The following is a 12,985-nucleotide window of genomic DNA, read 5'->3' on the forward strand; positions in this document are numbered from 1 at the left end:
GTTCTGAAAACATGCAGTGAATGTGATACAATCACGCCAAAGAGTCTTAAAATCTCTTCTGATAGCCAAGCTGTCCAACTCTTTTCATTCTGGTTGTAGTTGGCTGCCAGCTGTTCATTTAAAAAAGTGTTTGTGCGCGTAAGAAAGTGTAATTATTCTTTTTTATTATAATAAAATAATAATTAGTCCTTGGACTTAAAGTCTCTTCCTATTATTGATCATGTACATTACGTTGTCTATGTTAGAATTGGTCTGAAGTCCAATTTTTTTATCAGTGAAGTTTTTTATCAGTGAAGTTCCAGACTTTGATGAAAATCTCTTTTTCTACAGAAAAAACCTAAATTTTAAGTAACTTTTTTCTATTTGTTTTAAAAGCACCATTTTAGAAACGATGCCTTGGTGTTACAGAAGGGCATGTGAAGTGGTAATATTTTGAAACCAATTATTTTGTTTTTCTTGGAAATATTAAAAAGTGGTGGCGTTAATTCCAGATAGAGAGTCTGGAACTTTGCATTCTGAAAAAAAAAAGGTTCTGTATTTTTGTTTCTCTTGTGACCAAAACAAAATGTAGAAAAATCAAGGTCTCCAATGACAAGACTGTTTTGCCCAGCTCTGTTTTTCTAGGGTTGCACAGAAGTAAACACCTTCCAGACAGCACTTTGGAAGTTGCCAAATGATTAACAGAAGAAGTATGAAGAGCTGAGGGCCTGAGCTGGCCAGACATTTGTACCACGGACATAAATAGAGTTGAGGTCATTGCCCTGTCCCCCTCCCAGTGTCACCTGTGGTGATGCTGGCAAACGGCACCTGATTCTTCCATCCTCCTTCCTGGTGCTCCAAGGGAAGGACCCTAAGGGCAAAGTTTTAGTAAGGCCAGTATCCCAAATGACACTGTCTGTTGCAAATATGTCATTGTATAAACATGATTTGTGCCTTCAAAAACAGGTAGCAGTCTGGATGCCTCCCTCAGCACGTCTCCTTCAGCACCTTCGTGCAACCGTTCCAGTCCTTATAGACACTTGCATTTTAAGATAAACTGTGTGGGGAAAGTTTGGAGTTCCACTGTTCTTTTTACTACTGTTCCCAGGGGAAAATGATGCCCTGAAATCTTTTGAATGCACAGGGCTCTTGCTGCTTCTCAGGTAGCGCCTGCGAAGTGTACCAACCTACCCTGCTTATTAAATGACCAAGTCCTGACTTTTCCTCCTCAGAGCAGCTGTTCTGGGCTATTTCCAGCTGTTTTGGTGATGCACTGATTCAGCACAATTGCTACATATTTAAATAAAACTACATGTGTGAGTGGTCACATTGCAGCCGAGAGTGTCCCAGGGAACAACCCCCAGCCCCAGTGCAGCACAAGGGCCTGAGTGTCGGCTCGAAGTCCCCTTGGCTGCCATGGCACTTGGCATGTATTTGATATTAAGCACATACACATATTAACTATCAGAATCAAATACACGAGGCAGCACAGACAGTGCAGCACCTTGCACTTCTGCAGAGAACATCACAATATAAATAGCAAGACCTTTAGCAGGGACCTGTAACTGAAGAACAGTGTCTTGCATTCATTTTGAAGATGAATTGAATCTGTAATTTTGAAGCCTGCATGTGTTTTCTGTTAATGGCTTATGGTCTCAAACAGTTTTTATTCACTGGTATTTAGGAAAAAAATGTTGCTTGTAGTCTTTAAGAAAAGTAGCTTGTTCTCTGACACATGGGAAACTGATTATCTTTGGGTTTTATTGTGGGGTGTGGGTGTCCACAATCGACTGGAAATATTGGAAAGGGTGTAATTTGGAAGTGATGTTAATTTTTATTTCTGAAAAAGTTTGATTCTGTGAAAAGGGCTAGATGACATTTTGAGAAGCTATAAATTCATTGCTGTGAGCTTGGCTGAAAGGAAAGCATTTGGTTTTGGACTTTTTGCAATGTTTTTTATGTACAGTTTTATGCAAGCATACTTGAATCGAAATTAAACATATTGGAGTTACTTCTGTGTACGCACTACATTTTCGTGATGGCAATGTTGGGATGTTTCTTTTGTTAGCTCATGTGAAAGTTAATGGCTGCGCTCTGCCAAGTTTGGAATAGGGTAATGATTTCTTTTCTGCCTGCGTGTTTGTGTTTTTCGCTGGAGCTGGCATCCCCGTCAGCTTAAGTAGTGGAAAAGTTTGTGCCTGACACTTACAACCTTTTGTAGGTGGGGATGGGGTCTGTTTGCTCTGCAGGCATGTGTTCCATCTCCAGGGGTGCCAGTCTGTAGCAGTGCCCACAGAAACACTCACTGCTAAGGGTGACTCAACAGCTCCGTTCCCAGCTCCCTCCTGCTTCCCAGCTCCATGTCCACCCATCAAACCCAGGGACTGGGAGGAAGAAGCTTCTCCAGCCTCACCAACTCTTGCAATTAGCTCCAACCAATCAGAACTTCACTAAATAATCATAAAGGCACACTGGGTCTCTTAGTGTTTTATGTCTGGAGCATATAAAAGTAGGCTTCTGTGAATGAATTCATTTACTGTCTTTGCAATTAGGAGAATGCAGGGCAGGGGCTGTGCTGCTACACAGCCAGATTAAGTAATTAATGAGGGCAAGGGTGTTGTCCTGGGTGGTGCTAACATGTGCGTTCACACCATTATCTTCTTAGTAAATCCTCACCTGGTGATGTGTCTGCATGCTCTCCCCTGAGTATGTCATGAAATCCTCAAAGTTACAAACCAAATTAACAGCCCAGCAGCCTTTTGACCAAGTAGCAATTCATAGCCAAATGCCAGCAACCCTAAAAGAAGATGTACATATGCATATTTATATATATATAAATGTAGATGCAGTGTAACTGGAGTGACTGGATGGCAGGGTGGTAGGTTTTGGCTTGGCTGGTTTTTGTTTTGTTTTGTTTTTTAGTAACCAAATCAAGGCAAGGTGGTTAATACTAGAACAACCTGGATCTGATTGCAGAATAGTTAAAGAAATGCTGAAGGTTACACACATTTTCATGTAACCAATATTTGCCATAGTATTTATAGGAATTTCCCTCATGAATTTAGGTTATGATGGATAATAAAGCAAGCTCACTGGAGATTGTTTTATTAACTCAGGTATGGCGTATAGAATAAAGATAGGGATTTGTCCTGATTTCCAATTGGTCTCTGCCCATCATGTTGTGATTTTTTTTGTTAATATAGGTTTAGAAAAGTTATTTTTTTCAATGCAGATAACAAAACCAAACAGAAATTAATTGAGAAAAAATGCTCCGAATATATAGTTTGAGGTCATGCACATGTACTAGAAAGAACGTGATTGCTGAAATCTTTGTGTTAGTGAGGGGGGAAAATGAAAGCTCCTTTTATTTTATTTTATTTTTTTCAAGTCTTCTATCATTAAAATCTGGTTCTAACAGCAGAATACTTCTCTTTTTCATGTGTGTTGAAAAGCAGCTACACCATGTATCAAAGCCATCAGTCCAAGTGAAGGATGGACTACAGGAGGTGCCACTGTCATCATCATAGGAGACAATTTCTTTGATGGGTTACAGGTCATATTCGGCACCATGCTGGTTTGGAGTGAGGTAGGTGTTGTCTGAACGGTAATGTCTAATAGCTTTGTCTAGCTTCTAGCTAGCCTGTCCTTTTTCTATGCCACATGCTAAATCAGCAACAAATGTTGAAATGTGAATCCTTTCCTACTTCAGTTTTATCAAAATAATTAGTCAAATTTACCTGTGGCAGAGATCCAGTATAGCCAGGGGAATTGCATTTCCTCTCACTGGCCCAGAATTTAGCTTAGTGCCTTTTATTCCAAGAAAAGAGAAGGATAAATGCTTGTGTAAATAATTCTGCATTTAGCACTACAATTGCTAAAGGCCCACAGGAAACAGACATTTAGGGGATCCTGCTTTCCAGGGAAACTGGCTGCTTGTACCTGCAGCTCAATGAGGTGGAGATCGCAGAAATTCAGCTCCTTTGAATAGCGTATCCTTAAAGTGTAGGCGGTTGGTGTAAGTACCATCTATATAATAGGAGCCAAATACACAGTATTGTATGCACAGTGGAAAAGACAGACTTGTCATACTTAGTGGGAGCCTCTGTAGTTTCACAGCAGGTATTTTTTTTCTTTAATCTATTTATTGCTGTTGCTGTTCCTCCCAGTTTCTTAAATCCTCTCTTCTCCTGGCACATAATTAAATATGGAGTCTGATATTCCCCAAAGGCCTGTGGAAAGTTAAATCCCAGGCGGCATCACCCAAGTGGCCGCAGAAGTCAGGGCAGAGTTCCCACTGGCTTCATTGGCATGAGAAGGCAGCTCCAAGGAAAGGTTCAGATTTTGCACTTATGACTTGTCAAAAGCATTTTGGGAGTTTTATAAGAAATTGTTATTTTCATTATTTTAATACTGAAATAAACACGCTAACAGACAAACCAGCGTCTCTGAAATAGCTATACAATGCTTACCCAGTTATGTAAGGATCTTCTGATGCTTTGCCTTGTATCCTATAAATATTAAATCAATATTATAGCTTAATTCATATCCAGCACATTCCCTCTACTGATTCCATTGCACATATGGCAGCATTTTTTCCATATCAAGAGTATCCTCTAATGTCCTTCATGGGCTTCACTGTTCTCTCTCTCTCACTCATTCTTCCACTTGAGGACAAGTGTGTATGAAAGGGCATTCCAGAAAAGGAGATATATTAAATGAGCCCTATTCTGAAGCCCTTATGTGATCGTGAAAGTGCCCCCTGGGTCCAGTGTAAGCGTTTTGTGTGTTCGCATTGAAGCCATTATGGTTATAAACGTTGAACAGGGAAAGGTGAAGAGGCTGGGGAGAAAGTGCTCTGAATTTGGTACTGCAGCATTGCATCTTTCATTATAAATCTTGATTCTGTTTATTAGTAGAAGCCATTAATTAGCAATTTCTAATCTCAGAAGAGTGAATGCTGGTCAAAATATTGTTGCTGATGGTTGCAAGGCTTTGGCATAAAATTAATAATGTTAGAGGAGGTCTAGACCAGTCAGTCTGCTTGTTGTGAGTGATATGATGGACTGCAAGTTGGCTTTGAGTGAAAACTGCTTCACTGTCTCTCCATGGCAGAATTGCTTCTCAGTTTCATAACCAATTAGAGCAATGAAAAACCTGCAAGGGAAAATAAATTCTTTCTAAAAGAAACAGACATAATAAACAAGTGCAGAAATGCATGAGCTGTCGGAGTGATCCTGAAATAATAGTGATCTATAAATAATTCAAATTACACAAACTAGCCACATATGAAGTATAAAATAAGTTCTTTCATTTGCCTTCCCATTTCTAAAATTATCTAGTGCATTTTCAGTAGCCAGGAAGAATATTTCTGTTTTCCTTTAATAGAGTGTAGAATTGAACTGTCCATCTTCAAACCTGGACCGGATTCATCTGGAGGTGCCAGTCAGGGCCAGTCCCGAGCAAATCTGGCCAGGTTATTTTGTTATTGAATTAAAGAAGAATTCTCAAGTTAATCCTGTTGTTTCACAGATCCAAGGAAAATGTGGTTTTAGCTGAGCTGTAGAAAATCCAAACCAAAACTAGATAGGCGGAAACAAAAGAAAAAGAGTGAGTCTTGCAGAGGATTTTCACATGGATTTCTTCTATCCTCAGTTTAAGATGTAATTGCAGGTGGTTTGGGGGTTGAAGTCTAATATTTAAATTAAGCATCATTTTGCCACAGACTTCGCATGGGACCTTGGGCAAATCACATAATCTGCTTAAAGTTCAATTCCCTTTCTCTAACATAGTAATAAGATTAGTCACCTTCTTTGGAGAGGTGCTGTGAGGATAATTATTGTAAAGGTCCTATATTACTAAGATTTTATTATAGCACAATCCATGTAAATAGCTGAGATGCATGGATATTTAAAATATAAATCCTACCACGGTTTGGAAGCAAAGTTAAAAGCCAAAAAAAAAAAAAAGAAAAGTTCATTTTAAGGGTGAATTTGTTGCTGTCAAGCAGCATATGTTATAAATAATATGAAATGTAAATAATATATTTTTAATTTATTTTACATGTATTCAAGTTTTGTAATTGAAATATTTATATGCTTGAAATGGAGTTGACTGTGTTAAAAAAGGAGGCTTAAAATGGTTTCTGAAACACCTATTTATTATTTAAACATATATTTTAACTGTAAACACTCTAACATAATTACAACCTTTCTCAGCCAGGGAGAACTAAATAAAAACTTAATTTGTCACATTAATTTTGTGCAGAAATGCAGATACCCTAAGCCAGTAGCTTCAATGAATCCTTAACTCCCATATTACTTTATAAAAATGACTATAAAGGCCCTTGATATTTTTAGAATACAGCAAAACGGGCCATCTAATGCCTTTATTTCAAGGGACTTTCGTAACCGACAAATGGCATCGGGGTATCGTGCACATGCTGGATCTGGACAGGCAGCTCACAGCAAATCGTCTGTTTGCCAGACAGACTGTGCCCGGCTGTTTGTCCGCCCCACGAACAGCCAAAGTCTATTTGCAGGTTTCTACCCAGCGTTCTGGGCTGTGCGTTGTTGCAAATATTCCCAATCAGAGCTGCTGATAAGAATCCTCTGTTGTTTCTCTGACTGGGAGGCTGAAACTCCCAGAGTCGAGTTTCAGGGCAAATACATGATTGCAAAGACAAAGTTAGTTTCTTATAAATATTCCACAATATTTGCTTAAAATGAACTATTTCTTTAAACATTTTCCTGCCAAGAACATTCCTCCAGCTGTACAGAGTCAGCTGGAAACAACTTCTTTTTCTTTTATACTTAGAAAAGATGAAGCACTGAAACATCAGTTCTTTTACCTTTGTACAGCACAAAAATAGAGGATGGGTTTTTTGGCTTGGCTTTTTTTTTTTTTTTTTTTTCCCTTTCTTTCTTTTTTAATGCTGCTGAATCAGATTCTGTGACACAGATTTTTATTTTGCTTTTTATGTTTATTATTGATTTTGGAAGTTCTGAGTGCTTATTTTGGAGGTCTGACTCATTAAAAGAAAATGAGTAGGCACCCTCTTTTGGAACAGCAAGGTTTATTAAGCAGGATCTGGATGCCCAGAATTGACGCATGCATAGTCACGGGTCATTTTAAAAAATATAGGTATCTTAAGGGTCCTGGTCTCACTGAAAGCTGTCATTACCTTCAGCTGGTGGTGTTTTCCTTCATCTCTGTCCTAATGGTCCTCTTCAGACAGAGTCCAAGTAACATTGATGGCTGGTTGTCCCCATTTCCCTGACCACAAGCCAGCGCACAAGCATGCAAAAATAAACCAGTGACTCAGATCAATGACATCTCCTTGTAAAATGTAACTTTTAAAAAAAGAAAGTAACCTGGCACTCCGAAGAGTGTGAAATTATGCTGTATCACACAAGAATGTCTAGAATATATTTTCAAACCACAGAAAGAGGCTGTTTGTACACACTCAAAACAAATGTGTTTTGGATTTTGAAGGACGTGCACCTCCCTCTGTTCTGAAGGTCTCTACCTCGATGTTTAATGCAGTCCACAGCAGGTCCCAACTGACATGTAAGAGTTTATATCAAACAGCTAGTGCAGTTGCCAAGTATCAGGCCAATTCACCTGAAAATCCCTTGGGAGGAAGGGTCCAGTTACTAGTTTTATGTCCAGCTCCAGATCTCAATTAGCCAAATGCTGGAATGGAATGGATCTGGGATTTTGGCTGGTGGGTTCATCTCCAAATCACAGGTTAATGTCTTGCTCAAGATTTGCATTTAAAAAAATGTGTTCAGAAATGCACCTAACTCATGCTTACAAAATCTTAGTTCTTGGCATGTCATTGTTATGGTTGTTATGACGTCTGTTAATACGCCAAGAGTTCCTACCTGAGGTTAGAAGATAGAAATGGCTGTATGGGGACAGACATGGAGGTTCATTCATCTGGCTGAGTATCTTGTGTTTGGCACTGGGCAATGACGGATATCTATAAAAGCAGTAGGGTGAGCATGTAGTGATGCTTCCCCAGAACGTTCCACCAGCCTCCAACGGTTTGGGGCTCAGAGGCTTCCACAACTAGTGTCTTTACTTTTAAAATCCCTTGATGTTAATGGCTCACCTTTTCCAGGTGCCTTATTTGCAAATATGGGACAGACTGTGTCTTGAAGAAGGTACAGCCTGTGTCAATGTGAGAGGAGAAAATGTGGCAGGAAAAGGTGGAGTGGGTTCCCAAGGTCAGGCCACAGGGTGACCGTGTAGACAGGAGAACATCTCATAATCCTGGAGTTATTAAAGTCAGGGGCAGATTTTCTCTTGCTGTGGGTGGGCCTGGAGTACCCAGACCTGTGCAGTACCCATGGGGTCACTGGGATTGCAAAATGGACCTAGGGCAATTCAGCCAGCTGGTCCCAATCCATGATGCAGATCCTGGCAGCACTTGAGAATCAGAGTTCAAGTCCAAAGGTGAGGTTCAGAACGCAGGTTTTGAAGTGCGGTGACGTTGTTTGTCCCTTAGAGACAATTTTGTGATATGACAGCAATATAGCAGGCTACTGGTGTGCAACCAAGCTAGCCAGTTCCTTTCTGCGTGCATGAGAACTGAAGGCTGACCCAGAACAAAGGTCCTTCTAGCTCAGCACTATATCCCTGACAGTGGTCAGTGGCAGATGCCAAGGAGAAAAAGCAAAAGGAAAAGGCACATGTATTCTGGTATACCTCCCAAGCTTTAGTTCTAGAGGAGGAAGGAGTAAAATATATCCTGGATATCTGAAACCATAGGACTTCAGACATAATGTTCACCCTTTGGGAATGTGTGGGCGACATTATTGTATATTTGTGGTTTTAAGCACAGTTAAACTTATTTACTTCAGAGCACAAAGGAAAACCAAACTGTTTGTGGAGAACAAACCAGGAAACTTGCTTAACTCTCCCCAGCATTCTGTAACAATGGACCATAAATAGGTCAGACATTTCTTGGGAACCAGGGAAGATGAGTATTGGAAAATGCCACAAATTATGTTTAAAGCACATTAAAGTGGTGACAGACCAGTAAATGCTGGGAAATTCAAAGATACAACCAGAAGCTGCCTGTATAGTTCATGCCAGAATGGGGGTGAGGGGTGCAAGGCACATGCTGATATAGTAAGATTAGCATGTTAACCTTTACTATTAAAATCCTTGGCTGTTTTTACAAATATTTCCCCCCTAAAAATGTCATGAATCTTTTCTCCTCTTGCCAGTTCACCCAGTTAACCAGAACCACTTGAGGTTGGGATTCATCTCAGCTGTGTTTGGCTGCCTACAGTTAAGCATCTAGTCTAATCTTGTCATCTCGCTTTATTGGAGAAAGGTAGATGCTTCCAGAAAGCAGCTCATCCCAACACGAGAGGTGTCTAAAGCACTGGAAATAAATTGTTGTTTGGCAGTGCTTTCTGCCTCTGCTGACTATTGAGGATGTGGAGATAATTGGCCTAGACTTTTAGGCTTGGATCAGCCCAACTGTAAGATAACTCAATTTAAGTATAAGCAATCTTTGGAAATTTGTGCGTTTTCCCAGTTGATAGAGTGAGCAATTTAGAAAAAAAGGCAGGTTTCTTTCAAAAGTAAATAAGTTCCTAAATCCCATGATTTCAAAGCAGAGCCTGAAAATATGTTCTTTGGAGCTCACAAACAAGAAGGCATCAATTCCTACACGATCATTTCTAAATCCACTTCCGTGGATCTGAATAACTTTTGGAGCATTGGATGCTAGCAGTTTTGGTTTTAATCTTCAACTTGATTTACTGTTAATTTTCTTATTTTAAATAAGGAGAACTTCCTACTGTGTATGCCGTTTCCCTCAGTAGCACAGATGGCGCTCAGACAGACATTACCCTCCTGTGCTTTTTCAGCCCTGTGCTTTAAACAAAGAACTGGTTTAAAGTGTGATTTTTTTTATTTTGTAGGACCTTACTACAATTTTGGAATATTCGGTTCCCAGTAAAAAATAAGAATAAAATTAACTTTTTATTTTAGAAAAAGAAAATCTGTTGAAATGTGTTCCCCCATCCAGGTTGTGAGTCAATCAACAGCACAGAGCAGTTGACTGTGTGTATAGGGTGCCCATGGCTTTGCTCACTGTCAAGGCTGGTTATGGTCTTGATCTTGTTTGCCCCTCTAGAAGTGTTTTCATGTGCCACAGTCAGTTAGAGAAGGATTATCCATGTGCCAGAGCTGTATCTTGGTTCCTGGACACAATCATGTCCCCTTTTCTACGTACCTCTTTTTACTCTTTCTTGAGGGAGCATGAGTAAGAAGAGGACATTCCAGTGATGGGGAGGATAATTCTACAGGTTTTGAGTGCAGCAGAGATTTGAGATAAATTGCCATAAATGAGTGAACTCCTAGATGGCTCTTATATTAATTTCAGGGACTACAGTTTAAATCCAGTCCAGAATCCTGAAAGAGCAAAAATGGCCTAGAACCTGGAAACTGCAGCACTGACCCACTCCAGCCTTTTATGTTAATAGGATCAGGATCCCCAGCTCTGTTAGCAAGAAAGATAAGTTTGTCTACTTATTACTGTGTAAATCCACATGTGCAGGAGCCCTCTCAGATGTGGTTCAGTCATTGCAGTGAAGGCAGCCTGGAAGTGATGGTTAGACGGTTATATTTGGTATGTCTCATTGTGTGCCCTGATCACCCGCAATGAGATCCAGCGTCCTTCAGAAGCCAAGCTTTGCATTTCTGCAGTAATCGGTTATACCTCCACAATATAAATAGAGAATTAAAGCAGCAGCACATGGTGCTTTTGCAGTGTACAGATGTCAGCTGGGGACCAGTGTGTTTACAAGCCTGGCTGGGCTTTTGCTGTGCAGTGCATCTCAGCCTGGGCTTGTGCTGCACCGTGTTCACACACGTGTGTATCAGTTATCAATCAGATTTGCTGGACACTGTCGTGACCCTAATGATCACCTGAGCAAACACGGGCATCCTGCTGCTGTGAGCTAGAGCTATTGCATTAAACGAAGGGTAATGCTTGTACTAGGAAGCAAGTGCCTGCCATGTATGAAAACAGAAATAATGTTGTTACAACTGAGAAGGAGAATGCTTGTAAATATTGTAGTCACTGGCTTTTGTGTGGGTTATATCAAGATTGTACTCAAACATTGACAGGTTAATTACATGTTTCAAAGCTTGTTTACTGTGATCTGAGAGGAAAGTGTTATTAAAGAAGTGTTCAGCATGTAACAGCGCTTTTTTCCCCCTTTCCCTTCTCAATGTTTTCCTCTAGCTGATTACTCCTCATGCCATCCGTGTACAGACGCCTCCCCGACATATCCCAGGGGTTGTAGAAGTCACATTGTCCTACAAGTCTAAGCAGTTTTGCAAGGGAACGCCTGGAAGATTCATTTACACAGGTAAGGATGCTTTAGTACTAGATATAACATAGAGAAATAGGGCAGGCAATATATCACTCTTGCCAGGGCTTCTACTTTCATCGTTAAAAGCTGTACTGTATTTTATTATTTTGGCTGGTATTGAAGATACCAATTTAAGGCTGAATTTCAGAAATGGGTGACCACAAAGATGAATCTGAAAACATAGCAGTGTGGGATTTTTGTTTGCTTGTTTGTCTTCACAATGGGACTTCTCTTTACCCAGGAGTGGGGAGGAAGGAGAGAAACATATACTTAAACAGAGGAAGAGTGCAGGCATCAAGGGGCAGACACACTGGTGCAATCATAAACCTGCCTTCCAAGAAGCATCTTGCTGAATATCTCCATCTCATGTTGTCCAGCAAGTATTCCAAGCACCAGTGGGTTTCCCTGCCCATCTCACCATGACATACTTGTCTCCCAGGGAGGCTCAGTGGCTTTCACCCCAGCTGACACTGCAGACGTGTGTTTAGGGGTGATGTCCCACACTGAGACCACCGAGTCAACTGGTTTGGCCTGAAGAGTTTTTAACAAAACACATGCTGGGACATCGCAGGTGCTGTTAATGTTAAACCACTCTCAGTAGTGACAAGGATGGCATGGGAAGTAAATCAAGAAGCAGCCTAACTTGTTAAAAGAATGTGTGTCATTGATTCCTTGGAAGGTGTGCATGCTATGAGAATTAATGGCTTGGTCCAGGTTTTGATGTGCTTGTCGTTTTATGCACTTGTTAGTAGACATATGCAGACAGGACTACTTCTGCAACTCTTTTCCAGAATCCAGTGCAATTCCTTTTCTCATTCTTAAATGCCCCTGAAACTTTAAGAGTAAGATATATCATAAATACTTGTGTCTGTGAGGCACTCTGAATTACACTGGGCACGTATATTGCCCCAACTATGAATGTACACAGAGGGACTCGAGGCAGAGGACAGACCTCTGTGCTCCAGCTGGATAATGAAGCTCTCGTTTGATTTTCATAATGCTGAACATATTGAGCAAAGGTGCCTTATAAAGCTTTGTTGTCTTTTCCAAATACCCTCTCCCCAGCTGGGATTATGCAGTGTGTTTCTTTAAACTGAGTCTTAAAATGTTCATGTATCACCTTGCTGGCTGAGCAGCAGGCAGTTGTGGAGGCTGTGTGTATTTATTGTGAGCATTATGATGTCAACAATCTGTGGGAAATTCGTATATTGGACAATAACACACCATATATTAAAAAAAAAAAAATAAAATAGTGTTTGAATGTGTTGAAACAAAAGCAAAAGTTGAAATTGCCAGCGTATACCATGTGGAAGCGTCAGCCAGAGCTCTGGGCAGTGTGACCATGAATCCTTTCCCGTCTCGCGTTCACACTCACAATAAGCTGTGTGTCCTGCTTGCTGCCGAGCCTCTGGCTTGGCTGCATCTCGGGCCGGTGGAATGGCAAGTACGCATGCAGAAGAAGAAAGGGAGGAAAGCTGCCCCCATCGCCATTGAGAAGAAATTTTGGGGGACTTCATTTTGCGATTTAAATGTAAAAATGGCTTGAGCCTGTTTTGCTTTTCAGATCATCATTAATTAGCTTTTCCAGTGAAAAGGAGGGCGGCAGTTTA

At 40.5% G+C, this 12,985-nt stretch overlaps 1 protein-coding gene across 9 annotated transcripts in view; it reads left to right on the forward strand.

Moving 5' to 3' along the window:
- Positions 1–12,985, forward strand: part of EBF1 (EBF transcription factor 1) — a 271,870-nt gene that overhangs the window by 198,809 nt on the left and 60,076 nt on the right. For 4 of the 9 annotated variants that reach the window (XM_082063781.1, XM_082063786.1, XM_082063785.1 and 1 more), the window contains exons 9-10: positions 3,432–3,565; positions 11,246–11,372. The exons of 1 other annotated variant lie outside the window; for it this stretch is intronic. In XM_082063781.1, the coding sequence (XP_081919907.1) occupies positions 3,432–3,565; positions 11,246–11,372 (261 nt within the window). The remainder of the gene's footprint in view (positions 1–3,431; positions 3,566–11,245; positions 11,373–12,985) is intronic. 4 more of the 9 variants (XM_082063782.1, XM_082063787.1, XM_082063784.1 and 1 more) reach the window with 1 other exon arrangement.

Source organism: Streptopelia decaocto (assembly GCF_964273445.1).
Source record: "Streptopelia decaocto genome assembly, chromosome: 12".
Taxonomy (NCBI): Eukaryota; Metazoa; Chordata; class Aves; order Columbiformes; family Columbidae; genus Streptopelia; species Streptopelia decaocto.